The 25814-nt window shown below is 41.0% G+C and overlaps 1 protein-coding gene and 1 long non-coding RNA gene across 2 annotated transcripts in view; one reads left to right on the top strand and one right to left on the bottom strand.

Moving 5' to 3' along the window:
* Window positions 1-42: 42 nt before the first annotated feature.
* On the top strand, window positions 43-19589 carry ASNS (asparagine synthetase (glutamine-hydrolyzing)). The gene is made up of 13 exons (XM_079931580.1): window positions 43-302; window positions 3423-3458; window positions 4059-4330; window positions 8195-8432; window positions 11934-12119; window positions 12375-12476; window positions 13028-13155; window positions 14418-14544; window positions 16112-16218; window positions 16700-16800; window positions 17909-17990; window positions 18081-18236; window positions 19083-19589. The coding sequence occupies exons 3-13, from the start codon at window positions 4082-4084 to the stop codon at window positions 19290-19292; spliced, it is 1686 nt and encodes a 561-aa protein (XP_079787706.1). The 5' UTR covers window positions 43-302; window positions 3423-3458; window positions 4059-4081; the 3' UTR covers window positions 19293-19589.
* Window positions 16167-25814, bottom strand: part of LOC307191458 — a 12560-nt gene continuing 2912 nt past the window's right edge. The window contains exons 4-6 of the long non-coding RNA XR_013829791.1: window positions 23358-23543; window positions 17412-17483; window positions 16167-16249 (exon numbers count right to left, since the gene is read on the bottom strand). This is a non-coding gene — a long non-coding RNA (uncharacterized lncRNA). The remainder of the gene's footprint in view (window positions 16250-17411; window positions 17484-23357; window positions 23544-25814) is intronic.

Below are 25814 nucleotides of genomic sequence, written 5' to 3' on the forward strand. Positions count from 1 at the left end.
GGCACCTGGCCAGGCCTCTGAGGCTCTCCCTCAGCAGGTGCACTAACACTTTAAGAAGCAAGAAACAGAGCAGTTCCTCCGCCTCCCTCGCTCCGCATCCAGTCCTGGCCGGGCTAGCGCCTTCACGCCCTGCGGGCCACGCCTCTGCGCGCTGGTTGGCCCTCCCAGACGTGATGAAACCTCCTGCCCGCATTACAGGAGCCAGACGGTTATAAAGTGAGAGGTGAGGTGAGGTCCTCAGCCCGCAAGTCGCAGCCTGCTCGCTTCACGCTCGCCCGCCCGCCCACCCCGCTGGAGCCCAGGTAGGCCGGGCAGCCGGGGGTCGCAGCGCTCTCCCAGCGTGCCGTGGGGCTGCCCCGGGAGAGGGAGGAGGATGCGCAGCAGCCTGGCCTGCCCGACGGGAGGGCAGACGCGGCTGCTGCGGAGCAAAGGGGGCGGGGCCGATTGTTGCGCCCCTGGGAAGACCACCGCTGTGGTCCCGGAGGGGGGACCTAGTGACCCGCAGAGCCAAGGCCGTGCCGCTTTGGAGAGAAGGAGGCGGCGGTTTAAGTTGGCCATTTTAAATTTCATTATTTTGTATTATATTGTGTCGAAGTTTGCGGAAGTTTTCGCATTTCAGGGGACCCGCTCGGATGGCCTGGAGGATGCACGCGGCCCGAGTGCAGTCGCGAGTCATGCGGCGACGCGGTCGCTAGGTCTTGGTCCGAGAGGGAGGGTCTGCAGGGCTGTCTGTTAAGGCCCCGGAGGATACCCCCTCACCTCCGGCAACCTCCACCCCTTCACCTCGTCACCCCTCCCCCAATCTGTGTAGACTGCAAGACTCAACAAGTGACTTGCTGAGCAAATCCTGCCCGGAAGAGATCTGGGCACGACAGGCGGCGCGGTATGGGAAAAGGCAAAAGAAACGGGCATGCCTTTTCTCAATGGATATCTATTTTATAGGGCTAGTTTCAGATTAATGTTATTATTTTAATGAAGGGACAGTGTTTTTCCTCAGCCTGTGGCCTACATTATTTCTTTACCATCTATTGCCCGGGGTGCTTGATAGATAATTTAAAAGCACTGGTAATTCAACTTTTTCATTGATCTCATAAGATTAATTAAAAGTAATTTATGGCTTAGTAATATTCCATTGTATCTATGTGCCACATCTTCTTTATCCATTCATCTGTCGATGGACATTTAGGTTGGTTCCACGTCCTGGCTATGGTAAATAGTAGAGGTAGACATAAAAAATGGACTGGAGGACATGGAATGGGAGGGCAAAGATGGGGCGAAGTGAGAGTAGCATCGACATATACACTACGGAATGTAAAATAGTTGGCTGGTGGGAAGCAGCAGCATAGCATAGGGAAATCAGCCCGGTGCTTTGCGATGACCTAGAGGGGTGGGATTGGGAGGATGGGAGGGAGGCTTAAGAGGGAGGGGATATGGGGACATGTGTATGCACGTGGCTGATTCGCTTTGTTGTGCAACAGAAACTAACACAGTATTGTGAAGCAATTATACTCCAGTAAAGATCTATTAAAAAAAAAAAGTAATTTAGGTCTTGAACCTGTGCAGGCGTTAGTTGCTGAAATCTTAAACTTCACCATATCACTTTGTTTTTAAGTATTGGTTTAAGAAATTAAGTGCTCTGAAACAACACTGTCCAATTCAGTAATCACTAGCCACATGTGACTATTGAGAACGTGAAGTGCTGGCTAATCCGAATTGAAATGTGCTTAAAGTGTTGATGATTTAGTAGAAAAAAAGCAATGTAAAATATCTTGTTAATATTTTTGTACTAATTACGTCTTGACATAATACTATTTTCAGTACATTGTGTTAAAATCTATTTGAAATTTCACTTTTTTCTCTTTTTAAAAAAATTTTTTATTATGCTTTTGTCTTTTTACTTTTTTAATGGCGCTACTAGTATATTTAACATTACACATGTGGCTCACATTTCAATTGGACAGCACTGCTCTAGACATTTATGAGGAAATATGGAAAATTACTGGGAACAGGTAACAGCAGTAGGAAAAAGCGTTGCCAAGTAGGATGTTTGCAAGTAAGACTGTTTCCAATAAAAATAATAGGTGATAGTTTTAATTTGCTTTTCCTGCTGGAGAAATAAGTGTGCTTTGCAATCGTTTGTCCCCCTGTTTCCCCTCCAATTTAGTGCTTCCTGAGTTTCTGTAGCATGCTTAATGGGATTCACTAAGCAGCATTAGGAAGACTTAGGTAAATGACTGACTAATCACCGCACATGATTTCAGAGCACTTTCCCAGACCATTTTTTTAGAGTCAAAAGTAGATGGCTTATTAATAGTCACCTCACTTAAACCTCAGTGAATTTTCCCAGTAAATCTCGAAGTAAATCCAAGCGTACCTAGCTTTGCAGGTACTGCTTTTTTTTTTTTAAACAAATTGAAGGTTTGTGACAACTCTGCATACGTGTCATTTTTCCAACAGCATTTGCTCATTTGCTCACTTCCTGTCTGTCACATTTTTGTAACTTGAAACTTCAGCAATCTGTGATCAGTGATCTTTGATGTTTCTGCTGCAAAAAGATTACTACTTGCTGAAGACTCAGATGATGGTTAGCATTTTTTAGCAATAAAGTATTTTTAAATTAAAGTATGTACATTGCTAGACATCATGCTATTGCACACCTAATAGACTACAGTATAGTGTAAACATAACTTTTATATGCACTGGGAAGCCAAAAAACTCATGTGACTTGCTTTATTGCAGTGGTCTGGAACCAAACTGACAATATCTCAGAGATGTTCCTGTATCTGATTATGGGCTATTCGGCCAAATGCATGGGAGGGGCTGCATAGGACATGTGATACTTCATTTCCGAGTTGTTTTAGTTAATACCATTTTCCATTAATTGGATCTGGTCTCATAAAAGCTCCAAATAAGGCTTTGGTTCATTTAAATACAAATGAAATGTCTTCAGAGGATTGTTCCAAGTGATTGATGCAACTTGAATATTTATATTTTTTCTTGATGCCTTTTATCTAGGCATTTGCTGCAAATTTCCATTTAAAAAAAATACCAAAATAGTTTGCAAGTTATAGATATTTAGGTAAAGTAACTGTTTTGAGCTGACAGCATTCAACTAAAACTGCTGTTTATTTCACAGTTGAGAATTGAATTTGAATTGCAAAGTAATTAACACTTGTAGGAAGTAACTTATTTGCTTCTTGGCCTACAGGGAATAGCCAAATTGTTTTTCTGAGATACTGCTGTGTATGTCCCACCTACTTTGCTTTCTTACTCACCAAGGTAGCTTTGAGACAAAAATGTTTTAACATTTTTGTCTTTTAGGACATTTTGATGGTGAACATTTTGTATCTCTGTCAACTTAAATTTTTTTGTTGTTATTAAACTAAGATATCAGATAATACTGCTTTCTCTTTTCTTTTTAGAACTTCTCTGATTGTGTTTGAATAAGTCACTTGGAGGTAAGCTAGAAGTAGTGAAATGTTTATAATAGCTGTGTATCTTAATGTTACACTTAGGCAGTATGTATGATCATCTTTTCTACCCACTATACATCTATTAGTACAGGTATAAAGCCGGCATTTAATTGTCAAGGAGACACAAGAGGCGACTGTAGTAATCTGGAGCATCTCGTGGATTTTTCAGGGCTTTTGGGATTCTGGGATGGAGAGAGTGGGGATGGGATCTCTGGCAAGGATGGAGCCAGCCTGCATGTGTATCTGTATCTTGGGTGTAAACCTAGGATACAAAACAGAATGTGGCCTGAACACTGCTAGCTCTAGCTGACCAAATCCTAATGTGAGAGGGATGCAGCCTTTGACTGGGGGCTAAGCTGCTATAGCTGGCTGGATGTTAAGGTCATCCATCTTTCCTGAATACTTGTAAGTAAATTAAATCATTCTCTGTCCCTGTGTGCCTGCCAACCTACTGGAAAATTGCTGTAGATAAGATAATTTATATTTCAGTCTTCGAAGTGGCTTATGCAAGTTTGGGGAATCAAGATTGAATACAGAATTGGATTGGATATTGAATATTGAATTTGTCTGTTTTTCTCTCCATAGAGAGCCCATAGCTCCATTGCACCATGTGTGGCATTTGGGCCCTCTTTGGCAGTGACGACTGCCTTTCTGTTCAGTGTCTGAGTGCTATGAAGATTGCACACAGAGGTCCAGATGCATTTCGTTTTGAGAATGTCAATGGATATACCAACTGCTGCTTTGGATTTCACCGGTTGGCAGTGGTTGACCAGCTGTTTGGAATGCAGCCAATTCGAGTGAAGAAATATCCTTACTTGTGGCTGTGTTACAACGGTGAAATCTATAACCACAAGAAGGTAAACAGAATAAAACCAGAAGCTATCTGGATGTGATTAGCCTCAGAGCTAGTTGGTTATAATAATTTTATTTTGTATAATGCTTTTTGCTTTCAAACACTTTCCATGTTCATTCTCATTTGCTCCAATTATATATAGAGAGACAGGGCACCAATGCACAAAGAGGTGAAATGACTTGGTCACACACACACAAAAAAATGATAAAAAGGATTACAGGGCTTCCCTGGTGGCGCAGTGGTTGGGAGTCCGCCTGCCGATGCGGGGGACACGGGTTCGTGCCCCTGTCCAGGAAGGTCCCACATGCCGCAGAGCGGCTGGGCCCGTGAGCCATGGCTGCTGAGCCTGCGCATCCGGAGCCTGTGCTCTGCGACGGGAGAGGCCACAACAGTGAGGCCCGCGTACCGCAAAAAAAAAAAAGGATTACACTTCAGGTTTTTAACTCTTAGAATCATTGTACTAGGCATTCTGAAAAAATGAATATGGAGCTCATGGATATGGGAGATCCAGTTTCAGTATAGGTGGTCAGAGAAAGCCTCTTGAGGAATTGACACTTCAACTCAGACTTGAATGGACAAGGATTAGCTAGCAGGGCTGGGAAGGGCATTTTCGTGCAGAGGGAATAGCCATGCTTAGAACCCTGAGATGGTCATAAGTGAACAAGGGCCATGTGGGATTGGGGAGGACCAGAGCAAGGAGGACTTGGTAAGGAGGTAGAATATAATTCTAAGAGCAGTGAGATTTGAAGATTTTTAAGGCAGGGATAGAATTTAATAGTTTGTGGGTGATCACATTTGTAGCTTATATTTAATGCTGCCCTTAAGATGTTGCTGTTGCATAATTAATCAGGCAAAGGATAGACAGGTAGCCAGATGCAGTGGAGTGCAAGAAGTAAGACTTTCGGCAGCCCTAAAATTGGAACAGTTTTTTTTTTTTTTTTTTTTTTTTTTTTGCTGTACGTGGGCCTCTCACTGTTGTGGCCTCTCCCGTTGCGGAGCACAGGCTCCGGATGCGCAGGCTCAGCGGCCATGGCTCACGGGCCCAGCCGCTCCGCGGCATGTGGGATCTTCCCAGACCGGGGCACGAACCCGTGTCCCCTGCATCGGCAGGCGGACTCTCAACCACTGCGCCACCAGGGAAGCCCTGGAACAGCTTTTTTATCTGGTGAAAGCATACTCTTAGGATGAGAGTAGGGAAGGTTTGGAAATTCTAACCTGAGGAAGCCAGATTTACTAAGAGCCTTGCAATCTGGAATTGTTTGGCTGGTGTTTCATAAGAAATTTTTTAATTTAAAATTTGCAAGTTATTTTTTTTGTCACTCTCCACCCCAACTTTTAATTTTGAAAATCTCAAATTTACAAAAAAAGAACAGAACATTGAGCATCTGGATGGAATAATTGTTAATGTTTTGCCTTTTTTGCTTTATCTGTCTGTATACACACACATTCAATTTTGGGCTTAATCATTTTAGAGTATACTGCAGATATTATAACACTTTACTCCTAAGTATGTAAGCATTTGTCTGCTAAGAATAAGGGCATTCTTCTACTTAACACCAATACTATTATTATACCTAAGAATCCATAATACCCTCTAATATCCAGTTCATATTAAAATTTCCCAGGTGTTCCACGAATATATTTATAGCTGTTTTTTGGTTTTGAGCCAGATTTCATTCAAGGGTCATATATTTGGTTGTGATTTTTCTCGGTACTTTTTGAGACTTCTTGATATATGCCTATCATTCATGAGTAGGGATTTATATTCTAGTCACCCTCTGGCCATTTTTATCTCTGAATAATAGCTTTAGTCTTTGTTTGTTGTCGGCTTATAGGAACACTCGAGAATAGGCTTCTCATTTGAAGAGTCGTTATAGTTATTCAGCATATTCCTTTCATATATTTAATAAGGGCCTACTATACATCAGACATCAGTTTTATAGGTGCTTGGAGGTGAAATGGAACGGGAAAGGTAAGGGAGTTTCAAGCTATTGGGAACAGAGGAGGGGGCAGTTAAAACTTCCTTATAAAGCCAAGTTGGTACCATATATGTGAGAATGCCAAGTTTGTATCATGGCAGTAGTAGCCTGACTTTCACCTTAAATTAGGTAGGAAATGCCATGTTTTACTTGAACAACATAGCTGCTTTTGTGTATTTTGTTAAATATTTTGAAAATATTTCTTTTCTAAATTAGCCAAATATGTTGTGTTTTCAGAAGCAGAGAAGTTCCATTGCTTCTACCAATCATTCAGGTTATCTAGTGTGAGCAGCTAAAATCTGTCTAAAGAGTAGAATTGACATTTCAGGCTTATATAAAGAATGCTGCAACAGAAGCTTCAAAGGTCCCCCTTTTTTGGTGAAAATAGAATTTACTACTAAAATCCAGCCAGCAGTTGGGAGTGGAGGGAGACTGGTCAAGGAGAGGAGGAATACGTGTGAAGGCTGGGCAAAGAGGAGGCCCCCTCCCTGCAGGGGGCATCAGAGGCCTACAGCCAGCAAGTCAAATGGCAGTGTGATTTCTGCGTGATGGCAGAATATGGGGGCTTTAAGCTAAGAGTGGGGGAAGTATACACATGAATCATTAACCAGTAAGTTACCTGTAAGCTTTAGGCCAAAGAGCCATGATGGTGATGTGGTGGTGGAGTATAGATTTGGAAGCTGTTGCTTGCTGAAATCATCGAATGCTTTGGGCTCATTTATCCTGCAGGTACTTAAGCCCAGAAGGGTGAGCAGAAGACCCCTTCCAAACACTGCCTCCTAGTGACAGAGATCATCGCTGACAGTCTCTCAGAGCAAGGAGAGGTGACCAGGAGGTGGCTTTGTAGTTACTGGAAGCGGCCGAAGCCCATTTTTGGACAGTTCCGTGCTTATAGACAAAAGGTTCACAAATCTATAGCGTGAGCATGGTTGTGAAGCATGCTCTTTACAGGTCATACACATATAAACATAGAGACTTACTTTTTGAAATTCAAAAACATGTTTTAAATGTTCAGATGTACCGAGCATTTCAACTTGATTTTGTTTATGTGAACCTCCTATTATCAGCCAAAAATATGAGTAAGTACAAAGAAAGAGGAACATACCAAGAAGTTTTCACCCTCACAGTTTGCCAGTGGTGAGGGAGAGCCACAAAGTTTGGGCCTAACTTAATTGAACCCTCTCTACATGCAGTGGGAATGATGGTCTCTTTGCTGTTCCGCTGGGGGATGTGGATGAATAAAGCTCCAGCATCATTTTATCCATCACTGAGAAGTAGCTTTAATGCCTCTGCAGTGGTGGAAGGACGGGATGCTATAGTCCTCCCCAGGACCAGCAGCTCTGTGTTGGACCATTTGTCTCCACCATTGTGATGGAATCATTTATTTGTCAGGGAATAGTGCCAAATGTGTTTGTCCTTTCGCTTTCTATTTTCATAGGAAGTCTGTGAGGCTGAACTTGAAGAAGCTCAGCTGATACTATATTCCCAAACCAAAATCTCACAGTTGAAGAAGACACAGTTTTAGTGTCCATGACACCTGGCAATCTATTTGCTTGACTTAACATATTTATGTAAATACACGTGTATTACATACACAGTATGTATATAATATACATTTCCATCCCTCCACGCAATACAGAGGTACATTGCGTGTGTATTCTGGTTATAAGAATGCAACTAAAATTTTCACGGGCTTAGCTTTATGTTATAAAGAACTTGTATGATTCTGAGTTCGAACAGGCTATATTTTTATAATGCCGTGATTCTTTTAAATCACTAACGTGCATGAAATTATAAAGCACAAAAATACTGAAGCAACTTTGCAATAAAAAAAAATTAGTGAATGCACAAGGATTCTAACATTTTTGTTTTGCTATTGTTTCCTTAAGCTGCAACACCATTTTGAATTTGAATACCAGACCAAAGTGGATGGTGAGATAATCCTTCATCTTTATGACAAAGGAGGAATTGAGCAAACAGTTTGTATGTTGGATGGGGTATTTGCATTTATTTTACTGGATACTGCCAATAAGAAAGTATTCTTGGGCAGAGATACCTATGGAGTCAGACCTTTGTTTAAAGCCGTGACAGAAGATGGATTTTTGGCCGTGTGTTCAGAAGCTAAAGGTAATGATAGAATTTTACTGTAGATTTTCATTATTGTCCTGATTCTGTGTTTTCTTTTAAATAATATTTATAAATCTAATCCAATGCATATTTACAAATGGGGCAACGCAGATATTTTACAAGTGACTATGAGAGTCATCGACTTTCTGAGCTTTTCTTTATAAAGCCAAGGAGTTGGACTCTCCTTTTAGCACTTAAATTCTGTAAACCTTAGAGGATAAGTCTGTAGTAAAGTCATTTAATTTTTGTTGTGCTGATAGGCTCTGCGTCTGGTCTGATCCCATATGTATTTTCAAGTTTCCCTATGTCACATTGTAATGGTAGGGTTGGCCGGCCCTGCAGTTATTGCACTGTGGTTCTGTGCCATGGCTATCACACAGACTCATTTTAATTCAGCATTTTTTAAACAGCTTTATTGGTGTATAATTTACATGCCATACAATTCTTCCATTTAAAGTGTACAATTCAGTGGTTTTTAGTATGTTCATAGATATCTGCAAACAATGCTTCGGTCAATTTTAGAAATTTTTTATCACCTCAAAAATAAACCCCATAGGGAAATCCCTGGCGGTCCAGTGGTTAGGACTCTGCGCTTTCACTGCTGAGGGCCCCGGTTTGATTCCTGGTCAGGGGAACTGAGATCCCACAGGTCTCGCAATGCAGCCAAAAAAATAAAAATAAACCTTGTACTCTTGAGCTGTCACTCCCCATCACTCCATATCCATCAGCCATTAAACTTCCTGTCCCCAACTACCTCCTCTACCCCCTCTCCCCCCAGTCCCAGCCAACTGCCAATCTGCTTTCAGTCTATGTGGATTTCCCTATTCTGGGCATTCCATATGAACGGAGTCATATCATATGTGGTCTTTTGTTACTGGCTTCTATCACTTGGCATAATGTTTCCGAGGTCTGTCTATGTTGTAACATGTATCAGTATTTACTTTTTATGGCCAAAAGATACTCCATTACATGGATATTTGTAATGGATTACATTACAAATACGGATTACATAAACATTCTGTTTATCCACTGTTAATTCTTTTGTCAGTTGATGGACAGTTGGCTCTTATGAATAATGCTTCTCTACATATTTGTGTACAAGTTTTTGTGTTTTCATTTCTCTTCGGTGTATACCTAGGAGTGGACTTGCTGGGTCATGTGGTTTACTCTGTGTTTACAAATAGCATCAAAAAGAATAAAATACTTGAGAATAAATCTAATAAAAGCAGTGCAAAACTGTATGCTGAAAACTATAAAACATTGTTGAAAGAAATGAAAGAAGATCTAAATAAATTGGAAAGCATACAATGATCGTGGATCGAAGACTTAACATTGTTAAGTTGGCACAGACTCCCCCAATGGATCTACAGATTCAGCATGACCTCTGTCAGAATCCCAGGTGACTTCTTCGTAAAAATTGACAAGCTGACTCTGAAATTCATAGGGAATGGCAAAGGACTCACAATAACCAAAACAATCTTGAGAAAGAATAAAGTAGGAGGATTCTCACTTCCTGACTTCAAAACGTACTACAAAATAACGATAATCAGGACAGTGTGGTACTGGCAGGACAGACATATAGACCAGTGGAATAGAACTAAGAGTCCAGAAGTGAATCCATACATCTGCAGTCAACAGATTTTCATCAAGGGTTCCAAGACCATTCAATGGGCGGAGAATAGTCTTTTCAACAAATGGTGCTGGGACAACTGGACACACACATGCAAAAAAATGAAGTTATTAAACCTTTACCTCACACCATACATAAAAATTAAAGTGGGTCAAACTCCTAAATGTAAACACTAAAACTATAAATCTCTTAGAAGAAAATATATGGCTAAATCTTCATGACCTTGGATTTTGCAAAGATTTCTTAGATATGACCCCGAAAGCACAAGCAACAAAAAAATAAATTGGATTTCATCAGAATTAAACATTCTTGTACTTCAAAGGACACCATCAAGAAAGTGAAAAGACAACCCACAGAATGGAATAAAATACTTATAAATCATATTTAGCATTTCTTGACAAAGTTGAGGAAGGCATTCATCTTTTATCTCCTAGCTAGATAGAATGACATCCTAAAATCTGGTCTACCTGCCTGTCTGCCTTTTTGCCTCATTCCTTAAATCACTTACTGTGATCATATGGCAAAGAAGTATATATGTTATTTACCTAAAGTGCTGTTAGGGAAGCCCAGCAAAGAGAACACAAGGGAAAAGCAGACTCCATTCTTCCACTGTGTCTCCAAAACCTTGATATGGAATTACGGTCTCACGTCCAATTTACCCTCTGAAATTTCTTGACTTGTGATTTTTTTACATCCTTAACACTGCCCTTTTCTAAACAACATGATCTCATCTAGAATACTGTACTGCAATAGTTTTCCTTTCTCAGTGCTTTTAGAATAGCCTATCAAAAACTCATTTGGTCATGGTGCTCCCTGCTTAAAATCTTGTAACTGCTTCTCCCCCTACGGGAGCTGTGTGGCTAGCTTGAGGTCTGCTAGCTGGTGATAGGATCTGGGGCTTGTCTGCTGTTTGAATTCCACACTACACAGTAGATTCCTGGGTCAACAAACTCAAATTATAAATCATAATAAGTATTCTGTGTAGATAGGCTTACTGTTTATAATAAACCACTGATTTTTCTTTTCTTTTTTTTTTTTTTTTGTGGTATGCGGCCTCTCACTGTTGTGGCCTCTCCCATTGCGGAGCACAGGCTCCGGACTCACAGGCTCAGCGGCCATGGCTCACGGGCCCAGCCGCTCCGCGGCATGTGGGATCTTCCCGGACCGGGGCACGAACCCGTGTCCCCTGCATCGGCAGGCGGACTCTCAACCACTGCGCCACCAGGGAAGCCCCTGATTTTTCTTTTTTAATCACAGATCATGGTGAAGTCAAGTTGGTTACTTCCTGTGAGCACTTATTGAGGGAATTTAAATTATAATGTTTAACTCACATACAGTATATAATAGCTACATAAGGGATAGATGTCTGACTTCTTAATATCTGAGTTTAAAGTACGTAATGGTGGATCATTTTGCTTGTTAAAGGACTGGGAACCACAGCTATTTTCTTAAGATACCTCAGTGATGACAAGTGACTACCAGGATATCATGAAATTAAGTTTCAAGTCATTCTCTTTGCTTAATAAATGTATCTTTTCTTGTATTTGTTTGCTTTAGTGAAGAAAATAGATTTTTTAAAATCAGAAATTCCAGCTAGGGAGAAGAAATTGAACACTGAAGATTTTCCTATTGCCTTGAATTACTATAAACCAGTGTAATTTTGCTGTGCATCTCTGTACTACTGTTACCTTTCTAGTAAGTAGATGGTAGTGTTTCGAGTGATTATATTTTTCCAGTTTTGCTTATGTAATGGACACGTATTTGTATTAAAGAGGGAAGATAAATAGGAAGTTAGAGGATACTAACTAATCATGAAAGTTACTGTGAAGTATTATCCTCATTTGAATAAATTTATCTTTTTGAATATGTAGGTCTCATTAACTTGAAGCACTCCATGACTCCTTTTTTAAAAGTGGAGCCTTTTCTCCCAGGACACTATGAAGTTTTGGATTTAAAGCCAAATGGCAAAGTAGCATCGGTGGAAATGGTTAAATATCATAACTGTAGAGATGAGCCTCTGCATGCCCTGTATGACAGCGTGGAGAAACTCTTCCCAGGTAAGAAAGCAGAAGCCCACCCACCTGTTCCCCACCTCTCTCCCCAAAAGGAAAACTGTACTCTCACATCACTGGAATGATGTAAGTTCGAAAATCTGTTTCCTTTTTAATTTGGAGGTGACACATTGCAATTTGGCCAACTTCACTGTTGAGCAAATGCCATCATGATAGAGGTAGATGATTGTGTACCCATTTCAGTAAATAATTCAGCCCAGGCTTTTCTGCAGCTATTTAATTTCCTTTATGTGTTAATAGGTTTTGAGATAGAAACTGTGAAGAACAACCTCCGAATCCTTTTTGACAATGCCATTAAGAAACGTTTGATGACGGACAGAAGGATTGGCTGCCTTTTATCAGGTGAAGTCAGTTTAAAAACCTAATTGTATTTAGTGCATATTTAAGTTAAATGATTTATAGCTATCCTGGAGGTTTTGACTATAAAATACTATATGATTTAATCTTTCCTCCATTATAGGATGAAAAAGTTTTCTGTAAGTTGCTTTCAATATTTTAATAATAATGTAGCAAATTGTACATTGTACATTGTAGCAAATAATAATGTAGCAAATAATGTAGCAAAGTGATACTAATTACCAATATTCGTGCCAATAATTATATTGGCACGAATGAGCTAGTAAACATTCTTTAGAATGTTCCATGTCCTCCTAGTCCACCATCTTGATTCGAGTCCTAGAATGTGTGTAGTGGTTTTCAACCAATTCAAATACTGTTACCATTATCACAGATTAAATGTTAGATTTTTCTTATTCAAGTTGATTTTCAATTTATAAAACTTGGGGATTTTAAATGGTAAAACTCTAATCTTGGTGCTTAATAGGAATGTAAATCATATCTGTCCCTCTCTTATGTAAGGCCCATAACCACTACACTTCCTGTCTTGCTCATAGGTGGCTTGGATTCCAGTTTGGTTGCTGCCATCCTGTTGAAGCAGCTAAAAGAGGCCAAAGTACAGTATCCTCTCCAGACATTTGCGATTGGCATGGAAGACAGTCCCGATTTACTAGCTGCTAGAAAGGTAAGACACTGTCTTTGTCTGTTATGTAGTTAAGACAGACTTGTTAGTAATTGATGGTTCTATACTTTGCTGCTGCATTGACTTAGATAATTGTTTTGAATTAAATATATTAAAATGGAATGAAATGCCTGTTGAATATCAACTATGTTGTACACTGTATTCTGGGCACTTTTTTTTTTTGCGGTACGCAGGCCTCTCACTGTTGTGGCCTCTCCCGTTGCGGAGCACAGGCTCCGGACGCGCAGGCTCAGCGGCCATGGCTCACGGGCCCAGCCGCTCCGCGGCATGTGGGATCTTCCCGGACCAGGGCACGAACCCGTGTCCCTGGCATTGGCAGGTGGACTCTCAACCACTGCGCCAACAGGGAAGCCCCTCTGGGCACTTTTATCTATCACGACCCATGCAGTCCTCACAAAGACCCTATGATAATTCCGCCCTTTTGAGAGTTAGGGCATGGTATAGTGGTTCAGGCTGCAGGCGTTAGAGCCTGACTGCTGGTTTCAAATCGTACTTCTACCACACAATTCCTCACTTACGCAATGGAAGTAATAGTATCTATCATGGGAGAGTTTTGAGGTGAAAATTACATAATACTTAATATCAGTGTGTAGGATAGAACCTAGCGTGTATGAGTACTTAGAGAATGTTAGATGTTCTTTTTACTTTTCTTTTTTTTTCTTTTATAAAGTACTGTGTTTAGGGCTGTGGGCAGAGGGGACCTTGTACACATTCAGTGTGCGGGAGACCTCGTTCCCACTTTGGAGAAGCTTGCATAGAATGGCTGAGAAGGAGCAAGCAGGTGGTCCCAAAGCAAGCTGACCAATGCTAAATGAATCCACAATAGCCAAAGGAAACAGAATGAGGGGAGGGGCCATTTAATTTAGGAATAACATCCTGGATGTAAAATTAGGCATTGCAGGAGGGCCAAAAGGAGGTAAAATCAGTGTGAGGGGGAGTGGGGGGTATGCTTGTTAGGGTGAAGTCTTGGCGTGGGAAGAGTGGCTGGGAGCTCTACCTCTCGGTGGTCAGTGGAGGGCAGACACCGGGGGAGGCAAGGGAGCCTGACTAGGTGGGGCTCGTATGCAGTGGCCTAGAGAATCATTTCCCCTTATTGTGGTGGCCTACGGAATCATTTCCGCTTAGTTTGTCTTGTTTGTTTAACACCCTTGTTAATTCATAATGTGTTGTGAACTACAGTCCCGCTTCATTTTCCAGAGTAGTCCTTTAAAACACAAGCCTGTGGGTATTTCTTGTATAATCAGGTGGCAAATCATATTGGCAGCGAACACCATGAAGTCCTCTTTAACTCTGAGGAAGGCATTCAGGTCCTGGATGAAGTCATATTTTCCTTGGAAACTTACGATATTACAACAGTCCGTGCTTCAGTAGGTAAGGTATTTTATGATCCCAAAAAGATTTTTACTACTGAAAAGGTGTAAGGAGTAAACAGTCCTGTTTCAAGCAGTTGTTTAAAAAACAGTACTCAAGAATGAACAGAGGTAAAATTCCTGTGTCAGCAATTGCTGAAGACAAGGCCATTTAAGAATTCCTGAAATCTCTTTTGGAGAGGAACAATAAATACATAGTTAAACTTCCACATACATGGTATCACTATTTATATTTCTTCAAAAAGTAGATACATATTTTTTGCACCACCTTCCCCCCAGTTTCTCTGTATAAAAGTTTCTTGGGCTGTATAGGGAAATAGGTCTACGTTGTAACTAATTTCTGTAAGGAATGCTCGTTTTAGATATATTTTGGTAAATATTCCATCATACGACTTATCAATCAATAACATATTGTGCAGCAAGAAATACGAGTTTTACCCTGTGGATACACACTGAGATTAGAAGCATACTCCCCATCAGACTGATCTAATTTTGCTGAGCCTCTAATATGCTACTGGCTTAGATATGCCTCTCTTAAGGGATGCAGAATCTGACACGACTCCATTGCAAAGTTTAGGGTCTGCATCCTCATGCTCTAACTTTGCAATAATAGTACAGAGGTGCTGTCTCTCCCAAGGAAGCAAAAATTAGTTCTTGAAGGGCAAAAAAATATTAGGTATTACAGTGGTTTCTGGCCTTCCAAAGGGCCACGGTACATCAGCAGAAATACGGTATTTCTGGTACTGATATTTCGTTGGTGAAGGAGATTAGGGAAAAAGGTCTAAAAAGTATCCCTAGGGAGGTGATACTGAAAAAACAGTTAAGAACAGATAGTGGTTTACAGGGATGTGGAGCAGGGACCAACCGCGGGCCTCTCACTGTTGTGGCCTCTCCCGTTGCGGAGCACGGGCTCCAGACGCGCAGGCTCAGCGGCCATGGCTCACGGGTCCAGCCGCTCCACGGCATGTGGGATCTTCCCGGACTGGGGCACGAACCCGTGTCCCCTGCATCGGCAGGCAGACTCTCAACCACTGCGCCACCAGGGAAGCCCCAACCAGCACCTTTTAATGATGCAATATTCTTAACTGTATTTGACATATGCTGAATGGGGAGTAGGTATCAGAAAAAAAGCCCCGAATAAAAATTAAGCTACCAGAGCCCTACCTTTTAATTTTTTTATAGTGATACTGGTGTGAAAGTTATCACATCTAAGATATTTGAGTCATTGTTCAGCAAAATTTTTTAGCATTTTTAACATTGTTTAGCAAAATCTTCAGATAGACATTCTTGGTCTGAAAGCAGTAACATTTTAAAACCTATATATAAAATTGTGGAAGGGTTTTGGGGTGTTTCATCACAACAGTACGACTTTTGGATTACATACATAAAAAGATAGGTACCATATAAAGATATTGTAGATATAAGGTCATTCTTTTGCAAACTACTTTATATTAACAGAGAGTCTAGTGTGATAGCAAAGCTTGCAGTCATTTCCAGAAATCAAATAAAAGGCATTTTTGGTAGAGGGTTATGTGGACATTAACCATAATTTCTGTCTCTTTTTTAAGGTATGTACTTAATTTCAAAGTACATTCGGAAGAACACGGATAGCGTAGTGATCTTCTCTGGAGAAGGTTCAGATGAACTTACACAGGGTTACATATATTTTCACAAGGTAAGCATTCTCAAGTGGAGGGATATTGATCCTAGGGGAAGAAAAGTATGAATTATTATTTACCTATTTTCTATCTTCTTTTTTGGTATAACAGTAACACTTTGAATGTCTTGTGAGGCATATCAGGAAATCTGATAGTGTGTGTATTTTGGGGGGGGGAGAAAGAAGTCTTAATAGTGTCAGATAATATCTTTTTTTGAACTCGTTAAGCCTAAGAATCATGTTTTTGCTCTTAGTCTCCTATGGTCTTACGGCTGTCGTACAGCATGTCATTTTATTTGTTCTAGCAGTAGCAGTCTTGGTGTGAGGGAAGGTACGTTTTATCAAGCATTTACTCCCTTCCCTAAGCTCTGTTGGGCTTTTTGTCTTACCCACCTTTAGAATTGGAGTTATGTGTACGAGTAAGATATAAAAACTGTTTCATGTACCAGAAGCAAAGCTTGTGGGTGTATTTGTAACTTCAGCTCTGTTTGCAAACTAGGCTCCTTCCCCTGAGAAGGCCGAGGAGGAGAGTGAGCGGCTTCTGAAGGAACTGTATTTGTTTGATGTTCTCCGAGCAGATCGAACTACTGCTGCCCATGGGTAAACGTGGTATTTTAGGAAGCGATTGTAAAAATAACCTCAAAAAACAAAAGGCTCAGTGGTCGATTTCTTTCTTTCCAGTTAGTATATGTTGCAAAGTATGCCTTCTATAGAGAAAATGAAGCTTGTCTGTTGGTGCAAAGGGATTAGGCTGAATCAGAGTGCTGTTGTCATGGTGAGAGGACATGGATAGGCGGTTTGAGATGGAGTTCCCATCTTGAAAGCACAACATCTTGCCCACTTCTGGGCAACTGAGATGGAAGGCACTTGCAGCTTTTTTTTTTTTAGTTTTTTTTAAGAGAAGTAAAGATTATACACCTTCATGTTGTGAGCGTTGAGCGCCTGCCATGCCAGTTTGATGCTGTGGGGACCATGTGTGGGGAGAAGGAAGCGAAGACGCAAGAGATTTGATTAGCTTAAATTTGGCTAAAGTTTTCACTTTTTAAAGCTGGTCATGTTGGAGAATTGAAGACTCTTACTGTACGTGATAAACAACCAGTATCAACTCTTTTAGTTGCTTCTACCAAATCACACTTAGATTAGAAAATAATATGAGGTTGGGGCATGAACTGAATTCAAACATTTTTACTACTAACTGATGAATAACTTACATTCAGTATAAACCAGCGTTCCACAGTGTTTCATCCAAGGTCACATCATCTGTTTCTTGAATCCTGGGGACTCTGGTTAGGACAAGCAGATAGGGTAATAACCGCAGATTAGCATTACCATTTTTAATAGGATGAGAGATGGTCTCACCTAGAAAAAACCGTGAGTCAGGAAAGTCCAGGCAAAGTACGTTCTTAATGATCAGGTCACTCATTCTTTTTCTGATTTTTGAGCTATTTAATAGTTTACAGAAGGGAAAGTAAAAGTAATTATTCTCCAGTAGTTTGTTTCATTCCCTAGATGATGTAACATGTACTCTGAATGAAGGTTTTTGTATTCATGCATTAGCGTAGGGCAGTTACTTAGGATTATAAAAATGACTTTATAATGTTAAGATTACTTAGAGGCTAAGTGAATTCCTAGGAAACTAAGTCTGAATCTAAACAGACTGGCACTAAATATCCATTTTGATTTAGATTTTCTTCTTTTCCTTTTTAAGCCTTGAACTGAGAGTCCCCTTCCTGGATCATCGATTTTCTTCCTATTACATGTCTCTGCCACCAAATATGAAAACCCCCAAGGTGGGTGAATCAAGATAAAAACTGTCAAAAAACCACTGATACTGGTTATATTTAGAACTTTCACTGACACTCCTTTTGTTTTCATGTCAGAACGGGATAGAAAAACATCTTCTGAGAGAGACCTTTGAGGACTCCAATCTGATACCTAAAGAGATTCTCTGGCGACCAAAAGAAGCCTTCAGTGATGGAATAACCTCAGTTAAGAATTCGTGGTTTAGGATTTTACAGGAATACATTGACCATCAGGTATCATGTCTTTAAAAGTATTTTCTGGAATAGGATAATTTGGGTGCAGAGGAGTAATCACGGTTCATTTTATATTTAATTTAAATGTTTGTGTCTGCAGGAGAGATGCCCTGTAAACAATACTTCTTTTGAAGAATTCTGTAAGAATAAAGTGGCATCTAGAATAGAGAGAGGAGACTTACCAGTCATCACTGACTTTTTTTTTTAATTTATTTTATTTATTTTTGGCTGCATTGGGTCTTCATTGCTGAGAATGGGCTTTCTTTTTAGTTGCAGTGAGCGGGGGCTATTCTTCGTTGTGGTGCGCGGGCTTCTCATTGCGGTGGCTTCTCGTTGCAGGGCACGGGCTCTAGGCGTGCAGGCTTCAGTTGTAGCACGCGAGCTCAGTAGTTGTGGGACATGGGCTCTAGAGTGTGGGCTCAGTAGTAGTGGCGCAATGGCCTAGTTGCTCCGCGGCATGTGGGTCTTCCCGGACCAGGGCTTGAACCCCTGTCCCCTGCATTGGCAGGTGGATTCTTAACCACTGCGCCACCAGGGAAGCCCCCTGGCTTTCATCTTACACATTTTTGGGCACCTGTTGGGTGCCAGACGTTATTAGGCACAAATGAATCAAACACTTAGAGCCACCACTTAGAAGAAGTATGCATGTGAATGTTCCTTAAAGGTCACTGCAGCTATGTATATTAGGGTGTTTTAGCATTTTCTAAGTGATCCAAAGAGTCTCTCACACAATATACATTCATGCCTTTTCTCTTTTTGTTTTCTGTTTTTGTGAAGCCAGATTAAATACAAGTATTTCCATGCCGGTTAAAAAACCATTTCGCTTCTATCTTGTTATTCTTGCAGGTTGATGATGCAGTGATGGCAAGCGCAGCCCAAAAATTTGCCGTCAATACTCCCAAAACGAAAGAAGGCTATTACTACCGTCAGATCTTTGAACGCCACTACCCGGGCCGCGCTGACTGGCTGCCTCATTACTGGATGCCCAGGTGGACTAGCGCCACGGACCCTTCTGCCCGCACTCTGACCCATTACAAGGCCACTGCCAAAGCTTAGGTATTCCCTGAGCCGTGGAGTGAAAGCAAACATTTCTTCTCATTGTGAAGGGTAGGGGGCTTGGGGGCAGGAAGGGTCAACGGCCCAGGCTTGCTTGGGTGTGAAAAAATAAAAGTCTTAAATCTGAAACATTGCTCTAGTCATTTATATTCATACAGCCCCCTCATCAGAGGTAGCTAGAAACTGAACAGCTTTCACTGTATCACAATAAGAGAGTGAGCTAGGAAAGGGGAAACAGTCTGATGTTTGGGAAGCCTCACACGCCCTTTCCTGGCAGAGCTACTGGAGAGGACTTTGGGGTCTCATGCCAGCGGGGCCTCCTTCCAGGCCTTGCCTCATCTGCGTGTGGTCCTCCTCTGACCTCCTCCCTTAGTTCTTTCTGCATTCCTAACAGCTGGCTAGTTACACTCTGGAGAGGTCAGTCCTTTGTAAGACTTTGACAGCTCTATTTTGTAAGATATGTTGACTGAAAACTGCACAGCCTAAAAGTTGAGAATTAAGTCATCAGAAAATCTGCCAAATAAAACTTACTTAAGCCCAGAAGACAGCCTCTCAGATTGTTCTGAGGGACTGGTCCGCAGAGGTAAGGGAGGAGCCGGGATATATAGTTTTTGCAACAAAGACCAGGTAGTCCAGAACATCAAAAGATTACTGTTAAAACCAAACATGTCAGGTGAATGAATTTAGTGCATTTCTCTGTATAGGAAGAGGCAAGAGTCTGGGCTAACTGAAATCATTCCTTTGATATGCATCTTAACTGTCTAGGGCCAGTATCCTACTTTTCTCCATCCTGAATCCCCTCAGGGTGCACAGTGGCAGGTGGCTGATGGCTTGATGGCTGCAATATCCTTTGCTTACTGATATGGCGGACAACATTTTTCATCCAGGGATAGTAATTTATATTTTTTTCTGTTGAGCCAATGTCTCTTCTGGAACTATCGTTGTAAAGCACGAGTCAGCAAACTTTTTCAGGGCTAGACAGTAAATATTTTCGGCTTTGCAGACCTCTCTTGGAACTGTTCAGCTCTGCCATTATGGTGCAAAAGCAGCCACAGACAGTATGGAAACTAATGGGCAAGGCCATATGCAAACATATGGGCATGGCTGTGTTGTATTAAAACGTTATAAAAACAGGCAGTGGGCTGGATTTGGCCCATTGGCCATACTTTGCCAAGCCCTGTTCTAGAGCCAGGCATTTCTGATAAAAGGAAAAAGCATTCCAAAACTAGTTGGAAGAAGAGAAGATATAACAAGGAAACATTCAATGAACAGGTAGAATTTCATTTGACTGCTCATTGGTTATTTAGGGACAGGATTTTGAAATATATTTTAAAGATGAATTTAGTTATTACAAATTTTTGAAGAGGAAACTGCTGATGCACAGGTAAATAAAAGACTGCTTCATGGGAAGAGTGAGTAGCCCAGGAATTTCGCTGGTAAGTTGGAAGTTGGGGACTGTTTAAGCCTACCTGTTGGCCTTCACTTATTTTTAAAAAGTCTAAACATTCTCTGACATAAATCGTGCCAATGTTATCTTAGGTCAGTCTCCCAAAGCAATAGAAATAAAAGCAAAAGTAAACAAATGGGACCTAATCAAATGCGCAGACTTTTGTACAGCAAAGGAAACCATAAAACAGACAACCTACAGAATGGGAGAAAATATTTGCAAATGATGTGACGGACAAGGGTTTAATTTCCAAAATAAGCAGCTCATACAACTCAGCAACAACAAAAAAACCCAACTGAATAATGGGCAGAAGACCTAAATAGACATTTCTCCAAACAAGACATAGAGATGGCCAACAGGCACATGGAAAGGTGCTCAACGTCGTCGCTGGTTATTAGAGAAATGCAAATAAAAACTACAATAAGGGACCACCTCACACTGGTCAGAATGGTCATCATTAAAAAGTCTACAAACAAATTCTGGAGAGGGTGTGGAGAGTAGGGAACCCCCCTACACTGTTGGTGGGAATGTAAATTGGTGCAGCCACTATGGAGAACAGTATGGAGGGTCCTTGAAAAACTAAAAGTAGAACTACCATATGACCCAGCAATCCACTCCTGGGCATAAACCCAGACAAAACTAATTTGAAAAGGTACATGCACCCCAATGTTCAAAGCAGCACTATTCACAATAGCCAAGACGTGAAAACAACCTAAATGTCCATCAACAGAGGAATGGATAAAGAAGATGTGGTACTTATATGCAATGGAATATTAGTCATAGAAAAAGAATGAAATAATGCCATTTCCAGCAACATGGATGGACCTGGAGATTATACTAAATGAAATCAGAAAGACAAATACCATATGATACAAGTTACATGTGGAATCTAAAATATGACACAAATGAACTTATCTACAAAACAGAAACAGACTCACAGACATAGAGAACAGACTTGTGGTTTCCAAGGGGGAGGGACGTAGGAGGTAGGGGAGGGATGCACTGGGAGTTTGGGATTAGCAGATGCAAACTATTTATATAGAATGGATAAACAAGGGAATTATCTTCAATATCCTGTGATAAACCAGAATGAAAAAGGATATGAAGAATAATGTATTAATATGTCTAACTGAATCACTTTGCTGTACAGCAGAAATTAACACAATATTGTAAATACTTGAATAAAATAAATTTTTTAAAGTCTCTAGAAAGCTGAGGAAATGTCATTAATTAATATTGGGTGACTGTTAATGATAATCTTGTATTTGTAAGTGCTTGAATTGCTTAAACCCGGCATGATTTGATGCCAGGCATGTCCATTCATGGTGCAGCCTCACCCGGCCAAGCTAAGTGACACTAGAAATGCTTGGGAGACTTAGCTGATAGTGATTACCCAGGGTGCACTGCAAGATTAAGGTATGCCGTAAACCACAAACTACCAGTTTTTGAGGGTATGAGCTTGGGCTTCAGATTTTTAACTTTAGTGACTCTGTGATCTGGTGTGGTTTTAGATACCACCCAAAAGTTTGACAGTAGAGATACTCAGTCCTGCAGGTCAACCATGACTGCAGCAACTCGCTAGATGACAAACTGCCTGTGAGACCTACATAATGTGCTAGGCACATGGTCTAAAGCGAGCCTTTTCTTCTGCAACTAAAGTAGCTGAAGAAACTGTAGCCACTGGGACATGTGCACATGACTTAGCAGCTACATACAGGCCAAGCCTGCTTTCCTGGACTTTTCTGATATTGATGACTCAGTGCTAAGGAGGCACGTGGTTTCTAATCCACACAGCACTGTTACCAACAGATAATCCAATCCCTTCAGCAGAAACTAAAAGATTCTTAGCTGATCTTGTCCTGCCTTTTCAACCTCATTCGCACACCTTAGTGGATGATGTGCCCTTTTAGAGTTGTTTGTTTGTTTTTCTTAATGAAATAATGTTATTTGCAGCAACATGGATGGACCTAGAGATGATCATACTGAGTGAAGTAAGTCAAACAGAAAGATAAACACTGTGTGATGTCACTTATATGTGGAATCTTTAAAATAATACAAATGAACTTATTTACGAAACAGAAAGACTCACAGACATAGAAAACAGACTTAGGGTTACCAAAGGAAAAAGGGGGAGGGGAAGGGATAAATTAGGTATTAACAGATATACACCACTATATAGAAAATAAATAACAGTGATTTACTGTATAGCACAGGGAACTATATTCAATATCTTGTAATAACCTATAATGGAAAAGAATCTGAAACATATGTATATGAGAATGTACATATATATATATATATATATATAATTGAATCACTTTGCTGTACACCTGACACTAATATTGTAAATCAACCATGCTTCAATTTAAAAGATTTTTTTCACCTTAATACTGTAGAAAACTTACTTTATAGTTTTGATAGCAAGATGTATTTCCATTAAAAAAAATGAAATATTAGAAACACCTCAATCCTACTGCTGTTTTCAATAGTTTTAACATTTTCTTGCAGATCTTTAGCTGTAAAAGCACAGCTGTACCTATGCAAGAATATGATCTTAGTTAAATAAGGCCTCAAAGCTTCTTAAATCCTTTACAAGGAAAATAGAAAAAGGAACTAACCTTGGGCCTGCTGGTGTCAGACCATTGTGTGAACACCTTGTCGAAGCCTCAGAGCCTTCTCCTCGATACCTCCTGCCTTGGGGTTGCCTTAGTTTGGTCTTGAGTCTGAGATAACAGATTCCTGGAGTGGGTCCCCATGGGGGGGAAAAGCTGGCCACAGGGAGGCAGTTCTATATGGCTCTAAGCCTGTGCAGTGGATAAATCACAACATCAAGCACGTACCTACCAACTGTTGTAGTACTTTATTGCATTAGCTCATTTAGTGAGTTAACCCTCATTCTGAGGAAGCGTGGCAGATTTTATTTTCTAAAAGTGGCCACAGCAGTATTTCTGGTCTCACAGACTGCCAGAGACTTGCTGTGCCCTTGAAGAAGCAGTGTGCTTCCCCTCTTCTTGAGCCTGGGAAGAATTTTATGATTGCTTTGACTGGTAGAATCTACTAGAAAGTGACCTCTGAGGATAGGTCACAAAAGGTGAATCGGCCTCTGCTTTCTCTCTCTCGATGTGTGTCATAAGGAAGCCCGGGCCACACGGAGAGGCCATGTGTAAGAGGGCTGACAGCCCCAGCCATGGTCTCGGTCAATGTCAATCACCAGGAGTGGGGTGAGTGAACCCCCAGATGATTCCAGCTCCTAGTCTGAGCCTTCTAGCTGAGGCCCCCTTCATGGGGAGCAGAGATAAGCCATCCCTGCTGTGCTCCATCCAAATTCCTGACTCATCAATCCATGAGCCTAATAAATGGTTGTTGGACACCATTACATTTTGAGATGGTTTCTTACACAGTCATAGTAGCTGGCACAGGTAAGCACTATTACGTCTATTTTACACAGGTTAAGTCACTTGCCCAAATCATTCAGCTAATTACTAAGTGGTGGAGCCCCAAGTTAGCCAGACAGATTGGCTCTAGAGTCTTTGTGGTGTTCTTTCCAGACTATCTTCCCAATACCAGCATGAAAGTACAGCCCGGGTCTCAGCTGTGAATTAGGAACTGGGGGAAAGGGGCTTCTCTAGAGTTGAGTTGGGAGCAGAAGCAGGGAGAGATGGGTTACCTCCCAGGCGAGCCAGTGACGCTAATCATTTTCTGTAAAGGACTAGGTTAGATGATGAGAAAACAATCCCAAATTTTCAGTGCATTACCACAACAAAAGTCATTTCTTGCTCAAACTGTATGTTCATCTGGGTCTCTGGGGGGGCTCTGCTCATTGTTGAGGGGGTTATAATCACTCTGGGACTCAGCTGATGGAGACACAATCTTGACACATACTTCCAAGACCAGCAAGGCAGGGGACAAAGACAGTGGTGACTCATGTACCGTGACTTAGAGCTTCCACCTGCAGAGATACATCACTTTTCCAAACATTTTATGGGCCAAAGCAAGTCACTTGACCACTCCTAACTTCAAGGTTGCATGTACCAGAAAGGGAAATGAAATATGTATTTGGAGAACAGTACTAATGACTCCCCAAATCCACCCTTCAGTCACCAAATAGTTCACTATCTTTCATACACACAAAATACAATCATCAAGAGTGATTTTCAAGAGTGACAACCCAAGAATTCCATCTTGTCATGGCCATATGCCCAGAGTTGAGGATTTCTGGGTGATGGGCTGATGTACAAGGTGGCTCCTCTTCATAAACTTATAAGAAAATTTACATGCTCCCTACCTGTTCAATATACAATAGAAGAGGAATAAAATAACAACAACAAAACATATACTCCTCTTTGAAAAGGAAAGGACGGGAGGCATACAGCAAACCCTGGTGGGTAGCAATTCTGACACCCTGCTCACCAGTCATTTTGAGGGCCCTCCCCCAGAGGCTCCAGCAGAAAACTGCCCCTCAAGGATCAGCAGCAGGTAAGACATCACTGTGTGGCCAGGAGGAGGCAGGAGTGAGAGAGCTGGTGGAAGTGGGGAACGCTTTCACGGGGGAAGGCTGATTTCTAGCAATAAAGTTAAGCTAACTCATGCTGTCCTAATTTTGGTTACCCAGAACCAAAGGTCACCCTTCCTGAATGCTTAAGACTGCTCTCCAAGCTATAATCCTGTGAGGTGTATACTATTGAGCTCATCCACATTCTATAGATGCGGAGTGTGGGGGAGAGGTGCTAGGCTACATGCCCCAGTTCACATAGCTAATAAGTAATCAGAGTGGGGTATTTGATCCCAGGTTTAAGAATTTTAGGGGCTTTGAACTTAACCCCTACTCTGTGTTACCTTTCAAAGGATTAGGGTAGAGAAAATAATTATGTGCATGGAAAAAATATAATTCCGAGATTTTTCTCTAATTCTCTCTTTTAAATGGGATTATATACTCCATTTAATGGATAGTTCAGAAGTTATTTAACATACCTACTAATTTAAGCATAAGAGAATTTCTTTTAAAAAAAATTTTCAAAAAATTTGTCATGAACACAAAGAAGCACACATTATTTAGTTCAATTTAGATTTTATGT

The sequence above is a fragment of the Stenella coeruleoalba genome (assembly GCF_951394435.1).
Source record: "Stenella coeruleoalba genome assembly, chromosome: 9".
Lineage (NCBI taxonomy): Eukaryota > Metazoa > Chordata > Mammalia > Artiodactyla > Delphinidae > Stenella > Stenella coeruleoalba.